Source organism: Natator depressus, chromosome 1 (assembly GCF_965152275.1).
Source record: "Natator depressus isolate rNatDep1 chromosome 1, rNatDep2.hap1, whole genome shotgun sequence".
Taxonomy (NCBI): Eukaryota; Metazoa; Chordata; order Testudines; family Cheloniidae; genus Natator; species Natator depressus.
The window spans coordinates 253208903-253226800 of NC_134234.1; the positions used below are offsets into that span (position 1 = coordinate 253208903).

Here is a 17898-nt window from a genome sequence, read left to right on the forward strand (position 1 = left end):
CGGGGGTCTCGGAATTTTTCTTATTTAAAGGGCCCCGGTGGCGAGAGCCACGTCTCCTGCGAGGGGGCGGGGCTGGGAGCGGGTGTCCAGCCTCACAGTTCTCTGGGGCCTCCTATTGGCCGGGGTGGCGGCGACCCTGCAGTAACAGACCTGGCGCCTCTGGCTGCTGGGCGGGCCCGAGAAGGAGCTCACCGGAGCCGGGCGCCGTCGCCTCGGTAGGGGTGGTAGGTGCCTGTAGAGGAAGGGAACCGCAGGAACAGCCCGTAGGCGCCCGTTGTCGGGAGGGGAGCTGTAATATCTGCTCCCTGCCCTTGGAGCCGCCCAGCCCCACCGGTGCAATTATTGGGGCCCCAGCTAGTTTTGGGGGAAGGACACATGCTCATGGCAGCTTCACAGCCAGCCCTACAGGGCAAGGGTTGTGCATGCGTCTCTAAGTTTATGGCACTGTAATACGTTGTAAGGAGAGTGATCACTTTAGATAAGCTATTACCAGCAGGAGGGTGGGGTGGGGGGAGGTATTTTCTCATGCTTTGTGTGTATAAAAAGATCTTCTACACTTTCCACAGTATGCATCCGATGAAGTGAGCTGTAGCTCACGAAAGCTTATGCTCAAATAAATTGGTTAGTCTCTAAGGTGCCACAAGTCCTCCTTTTCTTTTTGCGAATACAGACTAACATGGCTGTTACTCTGAAACCTGTAATAACTGTATGCACCTGGCCCTGCTGTAAGCTAATTCCTTACTTGGCTCCTCACACCCTCCATCTTCTTGTGGAGTTATCCTTCTCGCCCCTGCCACAGGCCACAAGACCCGTGATCAGTCTTGATAGAAATCTGTGGGAAGCTTTGGCAAAATCTGTGGAATTTCTAACAGGGAAGTCTTGTTTGTATTTGCTAATCTGTTTAACTGAGCTCTCTTAATTAGGGCATCTTCCCTAGCTGAAGAATAGGCTCGTTCAGTGTAAACATGTTATGTTTTAGTACTGTATTGATTTCTACTCATTGAGTTAGTTATTAGCCGGAGTTTTTTTAGGATTGGACCCTTTTCTATAGCACCAGGTATTTCCCCAATGCTTTACAGATAGGGCAGGGAATGTGTCTTCATCTGTCAAGTTTTTAGAAAGGGAGGATATCCTAGACGTACATCACCTCTAAGAACTTGAGAATAAATAGCGTCCAATCCAAGACCTTGCAAATGTAGGAAGAACAGCATTCCTCTTAGTCTGTTGGCTGAGTTTAATGAAAGGAAGAGAGGAAACTAATATAAAGATAAAAAACTAAGGGTAGAACAAGAAATTGGAAAATTGTTTTAGAGAGAAAGTGCAAGAAAGGACTGGAGAAACAAAGCAGGGAGGGATACACAGTAAGTTTTTTTTTTTTTTAAGTATTTAACAAAGTTTCCTTTAAAAATATGTATAAAGACTGCCTGCTTGTGTGGTGTAATATTTTTTCAGTTTTTCAGGGAAATCTTGTGGCCCTGGGAACTAGGCCTGTCCTTGGTTTCTGGTCCTTTCCTTGTTTGCCTGTCAGTTCCACAATGTTTTGTTTCAGACTTTGCAACCTTCTGCAGACTTTCTTTGACAGCCTGAAGAAGTCACTCACTAATTGAACCCGTGATACTGATGACAGGCTGTTTAAGCACATGTTCACCACAGGAATCCCTGTGGCTATGCCACCACCACCAAGCCTCTGTCATGTCAGAGACCTACATTCCTCTCACCCATGGGGGCCTTCTAGTTCCTTTCACCCTTCCTCTCTCACAGAGCTGAGTCTACAGGGTGTCATAGGAGAAGAGGGAGGGTAGTTTGCTTGGCTGAAGAGGAGAAGAGTGGATACCCTTTTCTCCCTTCTCTTCCCTGCCCCCACCCACTAAAACCTTCTCCCTGATACCCATCAAAATCGTCCAGTGGATTTCCCATGACATTCTATTCTATTCAGGTTCTTACGGTGCACTCATCAGTGTGGTATCTGAATGCCTTCCAGTTGTGCTTTAAGCAATGTGACTAACATCTGTCACATGCTTGTTCTCTCATCCTCTCTTCAAGAAGAGAAGCATGTGCAATGGAGTGTCTTGTTTTGGAATTTACACAGGCGCACACCCATGTTGCTACCTAGCATCAGGCACCAAGACAGGGTGCCTTGGTCTTTCATCTTGAAACACTGGCCCCATGTTTATGTTGCTATAAGTGCTATTCATTCCAAAGAGCCCAAAGCACTGTAGAAACTATAGAATTAGAGCACTGCTGAAGTGTGGCACGCTCTGGAGTGGAGGGCAGCAGCCAGGTCCACAGTATGTGGTACAGCAGTGTGGGGGAAGGGGTCGCTCCTACAATGATTCCATGTAATCTGTAACAGACAGCAGGCAGATGCATTGTCAATTATTTTCTGGAGGAGCATTCTCCTGGACCCTTCAAGAATAACAGGTTTCAGAGTAACAGCCGTGTTAGTCTGTATTCGCAAAAAGAAAAGGAGTACTTGTGGCACCTTAGAGACTAACCAATTTATTTGAGCATAAGCTTTGGTGAGCTTCGTAGCTCACGAAAGCTTATGCTCAAATAAATTGGTTAGTCTCTAAGGTGCCACAAGTACTCCTTTTCTTCAAGAATAAGTGACCCTTGATTTCTGAAGTGAATGGATCCTGCATGTTACATTTGGTCAGGTTTGCTTAAACCCACCCTTAGATGCTACAGGCCTCCACTTCTTTCCCTACCTCATGTCCTGGTTGAATGGCGGTAGCCAGATCATGACCAGCTTCTCCTGAGTTCCTGTTTCTGATGTAGGAGGGGTTTCCAGGCAACAAGTCAGCAGCAAAGGGAGGAGGCCAGTGTATCCAGGGCTGTTGACGGAGGGGGACATGGCAGAGGAGAGCTTCCTGTCTGCAGTACTTGAGATGTGAGGGAGAGGAGAGCCCAGAGGGGTGAGGGTGTTGTAGCCAGTGATGAAGAAGCCAGCATGGAGAGGGTTACGGTTTTACAAAGGTGATGGGGAAAGAGCTGGCATCTATAAATGGGAACACGTTCTTTCCCTTTGAGCGCTGCCTCACAACGCCCCTGTGATGTTCTATTATCCTCACTTTATAGATAGGTAAACCTGAGACATAAGACAGTGACTTGCCCAGTGTCACGCAGCAGGACAATGGCTAAGTTGGGTATAGAACCCATGAGTCTTGAGCACTAGACCAGCATAGTGCTACTATTTCCACTGGTCTGCAGACTCAGAAGGATAATAGTGCAACAGCTTAAATGACTAGGGGAATGAAGCAACTTGGTGTGTCTGGTTTGTAAAGCTTGTAAAACGCTTTGCAGTGAAAGACACTGAACACAGTAATAAAAATACTTTGCACTTCTGTGGTGCGTTCCATCTGAGGAGCTCAGTACTTTACAGTATATCCCTGTTATTTTTCAGTTGGGGAAACTGAGGCTCAGAGAACCTCAGTGACTTGCTCAGCAAGTCAGTTGCAGGCCAGGAATAGTTTCTCCAGCTCTTGACTCCCAGTCCTGGGATTTAACCACAAGATCAGGCTCTATCATGTTGTTATATCCTGAAGGCCCTTCCCAACCCAGGAGGCCAGAAACTTCCTTTTAAAATAAGAGCTTTGACCAAGGAAAGAAACCTCCCAATCCACAGAAAAACATTCCATCTGCCAAGAGTGTGGATTTTCTGCACATGAGGGTTTCTGTGGTCCCTAAGAGCTACAAGAAAATCCCTAAGAGGGAAAAAACACAACAGTACAAGGATGCTCTCCAAGAGTAACAAGGCCCTAGAGACTCTAGGGGAAAGGGCAGGGAATCACCCATACCTCACACTCCCAGACCTTGACACCTGGAGTTTAAAGAAAATTGCAACACAATGCAGAACAAACAGAGCTTGGTTGTATCAGGGGGTGGGGGAAGAGAGAGGTCTGCCACTTCCTGTGGGGATTTCAGAGTAGCAGCCGTGTTAGTCTGTATTCGCAAAAAGAAAAGGAGTACTTGTGGCACCTTAGAGGCTAACCAGTTTATTTGAGCATAAGCTTTCGTGAGCTACAGCTCACTTCATCGGATGCATAAAGTGGAAAATACAGTGAGGAGATTTATATACACACAGACCATGAAAAAATAGGTGTTTATCATACACATTGTAAGGAGAGTGATCATTTAAGATGAGCTATTACCAGCAGGAGAGTGGGGTGGGGGGAGAGAAAACCTTTTGAAGTGATAATCAAGGTGGGCCATTTCCCGCACATTTCCAGGAGTTAGCAAGAAGATCTGAGGAGCAGTGCGGGGGAGGAATAAACAAGGGGAAATAGTTTTACTTTGTATAATGACTCAACCACTCCCAGTCTCTATTCAAGTCTCTATCCTGTGCGGAGGCATACAGGAGTGTAGTATTTAAGGAAGATGATAAATAGGAAGAGCTAAATTTAGAGGGGGGGGTGGGGTGGCAAAGGCCAGGGAGATATGAGGCCGTCCGTTGCGATGTACAGAGGTGAACAAAATATAATACACCGGAAACACCCTCTAAGCATTGAAAGGAAAGAAGTGAAGCCAATGCAGCATCCCCTCCCCACCTCCTAGAGGTCCCTCCATCCCAGCTCCATGGACTTGGGGCTTGCAGTTTCAGGGGGTGAGAGAGAAAAGAATCGGAGAGCAGCTGTTCTCTTCAGCATGCCCCCCCTCAGAACCACACAGGTACCTGAAAGCTAATGCTGCTGTGATAAGCATTAACACCTCTTCAGGGCCTGCACCCCATGGAAGAGCCCAGCACAGAACAGGTATTTGCCGTACAGCTTAGGAAACCGTGCTGCCTGATGGAAGGGGAGCAGGGGAAGAAGTGTAAAGGCCCACCTGCCCACAGGTTTGGAGCAGCATGTCTCTGTGGATCCTCAGCCTGGACATGGTTTTGAACCACACTCCCTCCCCTCTCTCTAAAGTGGAAACCCCTCCCTTTGAGGGAAGAATGTAGATAGAGTTTGAATTGTGGAGACTTTCCTGAGTTTGTATCTCCTCCCATAGGTTTCTTCACAGGAGGGGAGAGCATAGATCTTGATAGGGAGATTTTGTACAGGATTCTGAGTTGGACAGGAAGCCAGGGAGAACTGGGCTGGAGGGTGCATTGTCTCTGATGTCACTTTCTGCTGGATCTCCATGGTTATGATCCCATGAAATGCTGAGCACCCTCCATTCGAACTGAAGTCAGTGGGAGTTGAGTGCTCAGCCCTTTGCAAAACCTTTTAAAACTAGACTGAACAAAGCACTACAGGGGATGTTGGCAAAAGGCATAAGGATGAATTGGAGGAGGCTCTGGAGGGGATTATAGACTCTGACTTGTTACTGGAGAGCCTTTCAGAATATAGATAAAGAGAGGAGTTTCTGGGTGCTGGCTGACTTGTGAGAGGTTCTTCAATTCTGAAGAGAGGGAGGAAGGAGACAGAGGTCTTGGAGGCTGATTGATCTCTTCTGTCTCTAGCTTCTCCAGTACTCTGACTTGTTTGCCACATGACATCTTGCGGCCACAGGAATGGTTGTATGAGATCACAAATCCAGCACCGTGCTCTCCCCAGCAGGATTGGAAAGGAAGAGGAGAGAGACTGGCAAATTAATAAAGTCCCTAGGTCAAATTCAGTCTTGGAATGAGCAGGTGCGCCTCCACTGTACTACTTATGCCAGGTGTGGAATTGACTCCCATCTTTAGAACACAAATAGCTTTGATAACTTAGTCACAATAAGCAGGAAAATTTTAAAGAGCAGGCGGGAAGAAAAAGTGAGATTCAGTTCTTCGCTCATATATGCCTGGGCATTGGAGCTGCTGTTTGAGGGAAAAGAGGAGATGATTTGGGTTTGAAGCATGCCAGAATTCCCAGCAGCCTGGATCAACCTGACCATCCCATAGAGCAATATGGTTCCACAAGTTTCAGTGGTTCCTCAACATCTGGAGCTAGATTAACTGCCAAAATTAAATGGCTCTGAAGTTTCTATGGGGCGGACGTGCAGTCAGCTTGGAATGTGCTATTGCCAATCAGATTCCAGCTTTTGGGAATGCCATAGGATATTCTCTGATGACCCCTGCAATTTGGAATGTTGAGTGGCCAGTCATATTCACAAAAAGAAAAGGAGGACTTGTGGCACCTTAGAGACTAACCAATTTATTTGAGCATAAGCTTTCGTGAGCTACAGCTCACTTCATCGGATGCATGCAGTGGAAAATACAGTGGGGAGATTTATATACACAGAGAACATGAAACAATGGGTGTTACCATACACACTGTAAGGAGAGTGATCAGGTAAGGTGAGCTATTACCAGCAGGAGAGCAGGGGGGAAAAAACTTTTTGTAGTGATAATCAAGGTGGGCCATTTCCAGCAGTTGACAAGAACGTCTGAGGAACAGCGGGGGGAATAAACATGGGAAATAGTTTTACTTTGTGTAATGACCCATCCACTCCCAGTCTTTATTCAAGCCTAAGTTAATGGTATCCAGTTTGCAAATTAATTCCAGTTCAGCAGTCTCTCTTTGGAGTCTGTTTCTGAAGTTTTTTTGTGGAAGAATTGCCACTTTTAGGTCTGTAATTGAGTGACCAAAGAAATTGAAGTGTTCTCCGACTGGTTTCTGAATGTTCTAATTCTTGACATCTGATTTGTGTCCATTTATTCTTTTACGTAGAGACTGTCCAGTTTGGCCAATGTACATGGCAGAGGGGCATTGCTGGCACATGATGGCATATATCACATTGGTAGATGTGCAGGTGAACGAGCCTCTAATATTGTGGCTGATGTGATTAGGCCCTATGATGGTGTCCCCTGAATAGATATGTGGACACAGTTGGCAATGGGCTTTGTTGCAAGGATAGGTTCCTGGGTTAGTGGTTCTGTTGTGTGGTGTGGTTGCCTATAAATCTCCCCACTGTATTTTCCACTGAATGCATCCTGTGAAGTGAGCTGTAGCTCACGGAAGCTTATGCTCAAATAAATGTGTTAGTCTCTAAGGTGCCACAAGCACTCCTTTTCTTTTTGCGAATACAGACTAACATGGCTGCTATTCTGAAACCAATCATATTCAGGCTCTTGTGCCTCCTGCCTTAGGAATCTATCGCTGTTCTGTGCAGTACTCGGGCTTGCAGGCATCAGATTTCATGAGGTACAGACATCTCATGTACTAATTACAGCTCATGAAACAGGGCCCTGCTTTTTGATCCTTCATGTGAGCAATAACAGACTTTGTTTTCCGCCAAAGCTCTAACAAAGCAGTAAAGTCCAGGATTTCCTGTCTCGGAGAAAACTCTGTGTCTCTTATTGAGCTCAGGTAGTCCGTTATTGCATAGGAGCCAGAAGGATTATAAGGGAAATAACTCCAGCTATCTCAAAGAGCAGCCTGGAGGTGCAATGCTGAGAACAGGTGTTTTAAAATGGTCCATCATGAGGTAATAGAAGTTAGAGACAGAAAAGGCCTGTTAGATCAGCTAGTCCAGCCCCTACACTGTTTAGGGTTGTTCCTGGTGCTTTGTTTTTGGATCTGTTTCACAATCATACTCATATCTTTCCGTGCACTCAAATTAGGGTTGGCAACTTTCTAATCGCAAAAAAATGAACACCCTTGCCCTGAGGCCCCCCCCCGTCTTCCCCCCCCCCCCCCCCGCTGACTCCATCCCCCACTCCTTCTGTCACTCAGTCTCCCACACTTAGGGTGACCAGATGTCCCGATTTTATAGGCACAGTCCAGATTTTTGGGTCTTTTTCTTATATAGGCTCCTATTGCCCCCCCCCACCCCCGTCCCAATTTTTCACATTTGCTGTCTGATCACCCTACCCACGCCCTCACTCACTTTCTCATTTTCACTGGGCTGGGGCAGGGGGTTGGGGTGCGGGAGGGGGTGAGGGCTCCGGCTGGGGCTGCGGATTCCAGGTTGGGGCCAGAAATGAGCGGTTCAGGGTGTGGGAGGGGGCTCTGGGCTGGGGCAGGGGGTTGGGGTGTGGGCTCTGGGCTGGGGCCAGAGATGAGGGATTTGGGTGCAGTAGGGGGCTTGGGGTTCGGAGTGTGGAAGGGGGCTCCGGGCTGAGGCAGGGGGTTGGGGTGTGGGAGGGGGTACGGGCTCTGGGCTGGGGCTGCGGTTTCCAGGGTGGGGCCAGAAATGAGGGGTTCAGGGTGTGGGAAGGGGCTCCAGGCTGGGGCACAGGGTTGGAGTGCAGGGGTGTGGGGGTGGGCTCCATGATGGAGTTTGGATGCTGGAGGGGGCTCCGAGCTGTGGCAGGGGGTTGGGGTATGGGAGGGGGTGCAAGGATTGGGCTCCCGGTGATGCTTACCTCGGGGGGCTCCCCAGAGTGGCGACATGTCCCTTGCCTCCTAGGCGGAGGGGCCCGGCGGCTTGGCATGATGCACGCTGCCTCTGCCCGCAGGCGCCGTCTCCACTGCTCCTATTGGCCATGGTTCCTGGCCAATAGGAGTTGCAGAGCCGGCACTCGGGGCGGGGGCAGTGTGCGGAGCCTCCCTGGTCGCCCCTGCACCTAGGAGCTGAGGGACATGTTGCCACTTCCAGGATGTGCACGGAACCAGGTAGGGAGCCTGCCAGCCCCACCAACTGGATTTTTAACTGATTGAAACCGGCAGATTCCCTTTTCAACCGGATGTTCCAGTCAAAAACTGGACACTTGGCAACCCTAACCCAAATACTGCTGTCTACTCTGATTTTATTTTTTTTTTTGAGTGTGCATTGCATTTTTAGCAGGTGCACCACTTGTCATTGGCCACAGCCAGATAGGATGGCTGAATCAGTGAACCGTAGTGCATTCTTTTGTGGCCATTTGTGTACATATATGTCACCTATTTGGAATCCTCTCTTTCTGGTAGGTGAACAGCCAGCCAGAGGAGTGTATGCAGCTTGTTTGCATTCCTTTCTGAAATGTAAATACCCTCCCAGACCTTGAAAGGATCTCTTTGCATGGGGGTGATACAGTTCACTGTGTGAAATCAGGCCTAGGAAAGTTGGGGGAGGGTTGAGGGACTCTTGCATCCAAAGGAAGCCAGGATGGTTGTGAGCAGCTTTCTTTCCATCCCCACCCTCCAGTTTCTCTTGTTGCTGAAGATTGTCCAGCAGCCCCATCCATTGCTGCCTCTTCTCCTGTGCACAAGTGAGGTGGCTCCCTTTCTCCATCCACGTGTGATTGGGTTTTTTGGTGAGGTGGGAGAATGGTGTGCTTGTGTACACGCCCTTTTCAGTAGAGTGCGCGTGGTGTTACTTGTGCCCTTCAATGCAGGTGGACTGGTAACAGACAGTGTGGCAGAGTATGCAGCTGTCTTGGATTTTGTGCTGAGGTTTATAATGGGCAGGATGTACCCACCGGAGTACTGGGGAAGGGGGGAAAGGGGATATCTCAAAGACCAGCATTTTAAAAATTATTTATTGAAGTAGAAAGGGTCACCTGATCTGCCCGGAGCCTTCAGGGTACAGCAGTGGGGCAGGAGGCGAGCCAGACCTTTCCAGTGCTGCATTAAAGGGAGCAGATTGCTGGGCAATCACCTGCCTAGATTTGTAATTTCTGAGGGATGCATAGCCGTATACACAATGAAGGTAGCTATGGGCTGCATTGCAGAGTGTGTTCCCACTCCTGCATTAGTGGCATCATATCCAGAAATGCAGGGATTTTATTTTATTTCTTTATCTAGGAGTAGCAAAGACCTTCTCTAATCCTACCCCCCGCTGTCTTGTCCCTGCCCCCTTTCCAATGCCAGCAGAGAGGGATGCATTGTAAGGGACTACAGTCTTCTTCAAGACCATTAACTGTTGCTCTGATGATAGTAGAATGGTTGGGTCAGAAATGGGGAGGGAAGACAGATCTGCAGAGGGCTGTTTCTGAAGGGGAGGGAGAGGGGCATCCACATGACTCGAAGGGCCCCATATTCCAGAGAGCTCACAATGCTGAGTGCTCAGCACTTTTGAATATCTGGCCTTTAATTAGGTGCCTAAATGGGGCTGAGCATTTTTGAAAAACCAGGCCCAGCTTGTGGCTGCTGCGCACTTGAAACTCTGTCCCTGAGCTCTTCTGAAACTCTGGCCCCGTGTGATCAGTGAGCAGTTTAGAAAATGGGATGGGGAGTTGGGAAAGATCCTCTCTGGTCCCTAGCACTTCTGTGTGTGCGGCATGCCGATCAGTTGTATTGTGTTTACTTGTCTTCCCATGCCCATCCCTCAATTTCTCTATATATAGAGTCCCAGCTGCCTGTCTGCCTGGTTAGTGTTATTTTCCCCCTGCAAGCTGGCAGGATTCCTAACCTATCCAGTCCTCTAACCAGTGGGTGCAGGGTGGGACTGAGGCTTGGCTGATTACAGGGTGGAGGCACTGGTAACTCTGAGTAATAGCAGCTTGTTGCTCAGGATTCAGCCATGAATAACATCTTGGCAAATTCAGGAACTCCTAATTAAAGGAGACACAGTCAGAGTGGGACTGACATTGCCCCAACTTGGTGCTGGAACCCACTTCCCTTCATGCTCCTCACATTCTAAAGGGCCAGATGTTTTGGTTTCATGGGAAGAGAAACTTAAAAACTAAGCAGCTTTTTGTTTTTGTAGGGCCTACATAAAAACAAGGGGCGTGATTCTGCTCTCACTTAAAGCAAGAGTTAAACCAGAGAAATTGAGAGAAGGATCTGACCCGGTGTGGTGTTGCTCCCCTTGCTGGCTGTGCAGCATTGTTCCCAATACAGTGTCACTGTATTTTGGAGTTCACTGGCCACGCCTTCCCATCTGAGCCTCTTCCCCTAAGTCTGCAGTGTGAAGCTCAGTGAGGTAGTGAACAAAGTGGATGGGCAATGCTGACTTGGAGCAAAAACATTGCTAACCAGTAAAGCTATTTGCAATAGTGCCACCTACTGGGCAGCAGGCTCCCCTCACAAGGCTGGGTTGGGATTTTACAGGGATATTCTGGCCACATTCCTTTTGGTTAAGATTCCTGGAGGGGCATCGTTTTGGCAGCCTGGCTCCCACCACCATGTGAGAGCAGCCTTTCATTCCTAGGTGTCCGCACTCCTCACAGTTGACTACTGAGCAATAGTCAGAGGCAAACCAGGGCCATTCTTAGCCTTGTCCTGTTTCTCCTTTCCCCAGAGAAAGCTACCGATGGATCCCTGCAGAGCGAGAACTGGGCCCTCAACATGGAAATTTGTGACATCATTAACGAGACGGAGGAAGGGTAAGGGAGCTGGCCCCACTAACCGATGTGCATGTACATGCTGCAACCCCAGAGTCTGCTGTGTATGCATCTCCAAAAACACACACAGGCACACACCCTGTACAGTCAGATCTCCTGGCAGCATGGGATGGTGGGATTAAAAAGCTGGGTCACTGGACACTCCCAGGGTAAGGGCTTTGGTAGAGGGAGTTAGAGGGGCAGCCTAGCTAATGTCAGCTGCCAAAGGCCTCATTCATTATGCCCCAGAATTCCAGCATGGGGAGCAGTTTATCAAATGGGCCATCAGGTTCCCCGCTTACACCCGGTTCAAGCAAGTTCTCATCCCCTCTGATGAAGCACAGTTTAAAATTGTTTTATTCTGTTGTATTCCTTCTTTATAGCTTGCTGTTTCTCTCCCTGGGAGTTGTGCTCTCAGGTATTTTCATACACAGTAAGTCAGACCTATGCAAGGGGGTGGGAGGTCCAAGGTCCTCTCTCCCTGAGCAGCCTTAAGACAAGACATTCAGAAATCCAGGGAATGCCAGGCATGTTAACTCAGGACCCTATAAATAACCCGCAATGGGTTTGCTGGTGAGCTCCAAAGGGGCCATTGCCTCTGGCTGCAGAGACGTCAAGAACAGTATGTAACGGGAATGATGCTACATGAAATCCAAAACGGGGGCTTTGCTGCTCCCTCTGTCCCGCCCACAGCAGCGTGGGACTGGAGTGAGAGCTCCTAGGATGGCCCAGTCTCCACTTACAAAGCTTTTTATTCTCTGAATCACCCATCTTTCCAGCGCATCTCAGCAGCAACCTGTAGTATCTCTTCTGTTCCAGTCCTGGTGTCCTCACTGCACACACACTCCTAGCTCTCTCCTTGTCCCTCAGGCCTAATCTGCAGTCCCCTTGCTGGTCCAGCTCTGGGCTCCAGACAGCTCAGCCAATGCACCTCAGTCCTGACCTGCAGCACCCCCTGTTACTCCCATCCCATCCCCCATAAAATGCACTTTATTCTGACCCTTCGGCACCACCTGCTATTACAGCCTTGACCCCAGTCTCGGTCGGCTCTGCCAGCGCACGACAGTCCATCACCCAGTCCTCACGCAGTATTGAGGTGCACTTGTGCCTCAGCACTTTCATCCTGACCAAGAAAGTGTGAAAGGCACCAACTCAGTTACAGCTTGTCTCTCTTGCTTTCTGACATGACACTGCCACTGTGTCTTCCCTGCATTGCAGCTGGAAGTTCATTCCATCGGTGGTGCATTTCCTAAGGTTTCAGGATAACATCTCTGCGTAGAAGTGGAATTTCCCCCTTCCGGCACAGGATTTTGCTCTGTCCCAGCTGGTGAATCCAGGAATGGTGTGTTCCTAGTGCAGCTCCTTTTGTCTGCTCTTTCTCGCTCTCTCTGCCTCGCTCTGCACATGGTGGATTGTCAATGGTGTCAGCACAGGTGCCCGTGGCTCCAGGAAATGTAACTTGCTAGTGTTAACGACTGCTCCCGAGGCAGAGCCACCACGGGGAGCCAGCTCACTCGTTGTTGCTTTGGGCCACCCCAAAAGCCTGGGGGCAAATCGTTGGCTGATTACAACCCTCACTGCAAGTCCCTGGAAACTGGCAGCCGTATTGTTTTGTGTCTCTTCAGCCAGTGCAGCCCCCTGTGTAATCTTTCTCCAGGCCCAAAGATGCCTTCCGAGCCATAAAGAAGCGGATCGTAGGAAATAAGAACTTCCATGAGGTCATGCTGGCTTTGACAGTGAGTGGTGTGATCCCTTTCTCAGCTCCATGAACCCTGCTGTAAGGCTAGGTCCTTGGGTTGCTCTACCATTGTCCCTTGCCATCTCCAGGGGTTACCACAGTACAGCTCAATTGGTCACTGTCGGAACCAAATAAGACAGGGAGGTTATGGAGTTGTCTGTGGGAGTGGTATTCACAGTCTGGGAGTGGGGACAAGGGGGCTTGGACTAAGGTGTGGGATGGTACTGTAAAGGGAGTCTGGGATGTGGAGTCAAGAGGATGGTGCAGCGGGGACGCTTGCATCTTGGGAGCTGCAGAGTGAGTGACACCATGTGATTCCTGCTGTCTGAGTAGGGAAGGCTGGGGTTCCTGTAGGAGCCAGGGTTCCCCACGCTCGGGCATGTGGCAAATCTGGCAGGCTTTACTTCAAGTGCGATGAGGGATACCATCATGTGGGGTTTTCCTTTTAGAACCCTGTGTACCAGGTGATCCTGAATTGGCTCAGGTAAAGCCACTCCCCACCCTTCAGCTAGGAAGCTGAGCTAGCCAGCAGTTATGAGGATCCCACCAGGGTGAAGGGTCCCTCCCTCCACCCCCGCCTTCCTCCCACTTCTCACACCTCTACCGTGTGGACATTCCATCTCCAGACACCTGGAGGATGTGTGGTGGAAGCGCTAACACCTCCCCTCAAACTGAAAGGCGGGGACTCCATTCCCCCCGGTTAGAGGAGCGAGGCAAACTGGTTGGGATGGAGGGGCCTGTAACTAACGCCCCTGTGACTCCGCAGGTTCTGGAGACGTGCGTTAAAAACTGCGGCCACCGCTTCCACGTTCTCGTGGCCAGCCAAGATTTTGTGGAAAGCGTCCTGGTGAGAATCATCCTCCCCAAGAACAACCCACCTACCATAGTGCATGACAAGGTGCTGACTCTCATACAGGTGAGTGAGGGACGGAAGGAGTCGGCAAGTCTGATTGCCGGGCAGGGCCCCTCTCTCTCCTCCCTGCAAAGCACTTGGCAAGATGCTGGTCAGTAGGGGAGCAAGGAACCAGGGTATCCCACAATGCTGTGCTGAATAACAACTTCTAGGCCACCGGGCCTCACCCCCACAGCTCTTCCAGTCCCTGGAGCCGAGAATGGGATGTGAATCTCTGGCACAGCAGTGCCAAGCACTGATCTCCAGAGCATGGGCCATGACCTGGGTTATGTTGCCCTTAGGTGCTTGTGTGGAAGGGTGCATGCTTTAACTGCTCATGGTATGCACGTCTGCTTCTCTCCCCAGTCCTGGGCAGATGCATTCCGCAGCTTACCAGACCTGACAGGCGTTGTAGCTGTCTACGAAGACCTGAGGAGGAAAGGCCTGGAGTTCCCCATGACTGACCTCGACATGCTGTCGCCCATCCACACACCGCAGAGGGTAAATGGGGGGGGGGGGTCTCTGACGGGAGGGGATATGGCTGCTGCCATATGGGAGCTGTGGGGCTGGGGCATGGGACTGTGACTGCAGCCAGCCCACAGAGCTTACCTTAGGAGTGAGGATCTCTGATTGCAGTCTACATGTGGGGCCCTGTGTGGGTGGAAAGGGGCTGTGCCCAGAGCGCAGAAGCCATGGGAGTGGGGTGGTGAGGGGCACACAGGGGCCATGGAAGATATGGAAAGGAGAAACAGGCAGAGCTGTTGGAAAGAGTGAGTTTGTATAAACATGCCTCTCTAGCGGCTGTGTCCTCTCGCCTGTGAGCTGTCTGGTTCCTCTCTCTTGCGCTGTGCTTGTTCTTCTCTCTCTCTAGACTGTGTATAGCTCTGACTCTCCGTCTGAACAGAACTCACCTGCTGGCGACTCCCCTCAGGGAGTAGACTCCATCCTGCACCCTGTCTCCTTGCCGGTGGGGCCGGGTGCCTCCAGCGATGCCCCCATCACACCCACACCAGAGCAGGTAAGCAGAACACAGGCCCAGTACTGCTGCTGCTGCCGCCTCCCCTCGCTTTGAAGCTCTTGGTCACAACACAGCTGCCCCTGGGCTCCCCCTTCCTCCGGACAGTGCTGCCACTCTAGAACGCCCTAGGGACTCAGTCACGCCAAGCTGCGATGTCACCAGCACGGAGCAGTGACATCCCAAAGGAATCCGCCCAGGATGAGCTTAGAAAGGAGATGGCATCTCCTGATGCACAACCACACAGGTGAGGAGTGGTGCTGGGACACAGATTTTACAGGAACAGGCTCCTGGCTTCCATTTCCTCAATGTCTCATCATGGCAACAGTTTGCTCAGCCAGTGCCTCATTTTCATCTCTCTTTGCCCCACTCCCAGCTGATTTTCCTCCACGTGTATGAATGACTCTCCCGGCTGTCAGCTCTGCCCGGGGAGGAAGTGTCCAGAAGCCAGTGATTCCACTCTTTTCCCTGTCCATGCTCCTCCACACTGCCATTGACTCAACATGATGTCAGATTCTCACCCCCCTTCCCCTAGAAGGATGGAATTATCCAGCTTCTAGCGGACTTAGTGCCCTTGCACTAATGGGAGGTGAATTAACTGCTCTCCCAAGGCTTATTAGCCACTTCTGTCACTCAGCGCAGGCTCATGCTCGGACTGAGATTAATTTTGTTCTCCTGCACTGTTCATTTTGCAAGTGAGACTCTCTGAATGGCTGCAAAGGGGGACCTGGGTCACAACAGCAGCTTGTGCCAGTGCATAAAATGCAGGAACTCAGCCTGGAGATTGAGGCCTGGCAGCAGAAGGTATTGGTGGTGGCCTGTGTTCTATCTCCAGCAAATGGAGCCCCTTGAGATGGTAACTAGAGGGCCTAGAAAATTCCCAGCTGGTAGAGCTCCTGAGACTGTAACCAAGGAGTCAGAGTCATGTCTGCCGCAGTAGCAGTTCTCTTAGCCCTTAACCCTGTAGCCTTCCTTAGCCCAGGCTGTGGGCAGTCAGATCCTGGTCAGCACTTTCCTCTTGCCTTTGCAGATTGGGAAGCTGCGCAGCGAGCTGGAAGTGGTGAACGGGAACGTGAAGGTGATGTCCGAGATGCTGACAGAGCTGATGCCCGGACAGGCTGAGCCCTCTGACCTTGAACTCCTTCAGGTAAGGAATCTCCAGCAGACGTCCGAGGCGGAGAGAGAAATACGGATTGCTCGGCTAAGTGCTGGCTCAGTGAACTGAGTGGTGTTCACGCCCTGCAGGGAGAGAAATTGCACTTAGCTGCTAGGGGGCTGGGCATGTTACGGAGAGAATTATTTAGGGTGGGCTTTCACAGAGTATAATGAGGAGTGACAGGATGAAATTTAGAAAGGGGAAAATTTAGTCTGAACTGCAAGGAAAAGCTGCCCGCCAGTGAGAGCTGTTAGGCCACGGAATAGTCTCCCAAGGTGGTTGACTGTCTATTTCTGACTGGGAAATAGGGCATTTCTACTTAACCAGGGGCCCAGTCTTTAGGTTTTCCGAGCTGGGAGACCCAACCAGGCCAGTAACCGTAAGAGCCCCTCATGCTAGTATCCATGGGCTTGGCTTTTACCTCCTTGCTGGCAGAGACCCAATAGTCTTCGACTATTAAACCCAGAGCCCGCAATGCTGTGAACTCTCAGGCTACCCCTGTGTCCTTGGCCTGACCATTGCTGTTCCTTCTTCTCACCATGGGCAGGAACTTAACCGGACATGTAAAGCGATGCAGCAGCGCGTGCTGGAGCTGATCCCCCGTATCCTCCATGAACAGCTAACGGAGGAGCTGCTCATCGTCAACGACAACCTCAACAACGTGTTCCTGCGCTACGAACGGTACCCCGAAGCCTCGCGCCCCCATCCTCTCCCTCCCTGCCTCTCACACAGCAGCCCAGCTCTTTCCCAAGGAACAAGCCACGGGCTTGTTCTCCCATGGCAGCTCCCATTCTGCCCCATGTACTGTCTGTGTCTTTCCGTGAATGTAACTGGCAAGGCCTATCAACCCGGGTCCACCGTCTTCCCTCGACTCAAGAAAACGCATGGTTGTCTCCGCTCCAACTTGTGTTGGTTCATCTCTGTCCCTTCATGATGCTGGCCTTTGTGTAATTATTGATGGGACATAAAGAGATCTCTGCAGCACAGCCCTGAAGGGGCAGATGGGAGGAGGGATCTGCCTTTGGGCTGCATAGGAGAGCTTCAGAGCAGGCCCCCAAGCCGCGAGGCTGCTGAGTAGAACAGAGAGGGTAGATACCCAGACCTCTAGCATGGGCAGAGGCATCGGCCACTCTCCTACATTCCACCTGCCCCTCCTGTAATACTAGTAGGAGATTTGAATGAATCCTGGGAGGAAGCAAGGGGATTTCCCCCTCTCCCATCAAAAAGGAAAAGCTACTCCTGGGTCACTTGGGGTGGGGGGGCATTAGACTCTTTCCTGTGCCATCCGCCAGGACATGCCCCCTTTGGATTTCCTCCAGTATCTGTTACCTTGGGTCAGACTCGGGTCCCAAACAGGGGTCTCTCCTTCCTCCAGGTGTGAAGGGGCAGGCCGAGCCAGCCCTTGGGGTGAGGGGTTAAGCCAGAAGGATCAGGGTGAATAATTGCTTGAAATGCTTGGAAGCCATGAAAGCTCTTGCCATAGAAAGTCGTCTCATTTCACCTCTCCCTTGCAGGTTTGAGCGGCTCCGGGCTGGCCAGCCCATTAAGGTAACTCTGAGCTACCTTCCCGTGCAAGGTTCTGGGCATCTTGCAGATAAGAATGTACCAAAGCCTGGTTTGCATCCTCCATGTCCTGCTGTTTTTGGGTTGGGTGGAGGGAGAATCGCTGTGCCTTTCTCACAGGCTGTAAGCACTGCTCTGAAACCCAGCTGGTCTGCTGCACTGGCTTGGCCTGCACTGGCACGTGGGAAAATGTTTCATTCCCAATCCCAAAGTCTCGTCTAGGGCTGGCAGCAATGTGGGTGTCCAGCGTGGTCTCTCAACCTGGGGTTGTGACCCCTAGACCGACGGCAGACAGGTGTCAGGGTAGCAACCACCACGGTCGTCTTGTATTGCTCAGCGATGGGCAGGTCCCCACGTGGAAAAGGATCAAAGGCACCAG

General features: G+C 50.7%; 1 protein-coding gene across 2 annotated transcripts in view; it reads left to right on the forward strand.

The window, feature by feature from the left end:
* TOM1 (target of myb1 membrane trafficking protein) overlaps window positions 1–17898 on the forward strand; it is a 28091-nt gene that overhangs the window by 420 nt on the left and 9773 nt on the right. Inside the window, exons 2-9 of one of the 2 annotated variants that reach the window (XM_074941383.1) lie at window positions 11074–11158; window positions 12813–12891; window positions 13660–13809; window positions 14152–14286; window positions 14690–14803; window positions 15831–15947; window positions 16504–16637; window positions 17471–17504. In XM_074941383.1, the coding sequence (XP_074797484.1) occupies window positions 11074–11158; window positions 12813–12891; window positions 13660–13809; window positions 14152–14286; window positions 14690–14803; window positions 15831–15947; window positions 16504–16637; window positions 17471–17504 (848 nt within the window). Of the gene's footprint in view, window positions 1–11073; window positions 11159–12812; window positions 12892–13659; window positions 13810–14151; window positions 14287–14656; window positions 14804–15830; window positions 15948–16503; window positions 16638–17470; window positions 17505–17898 lie in introns of both variants that reach the window. The other variant, XM_074941373.1, reaches the window with a different exon arrangement.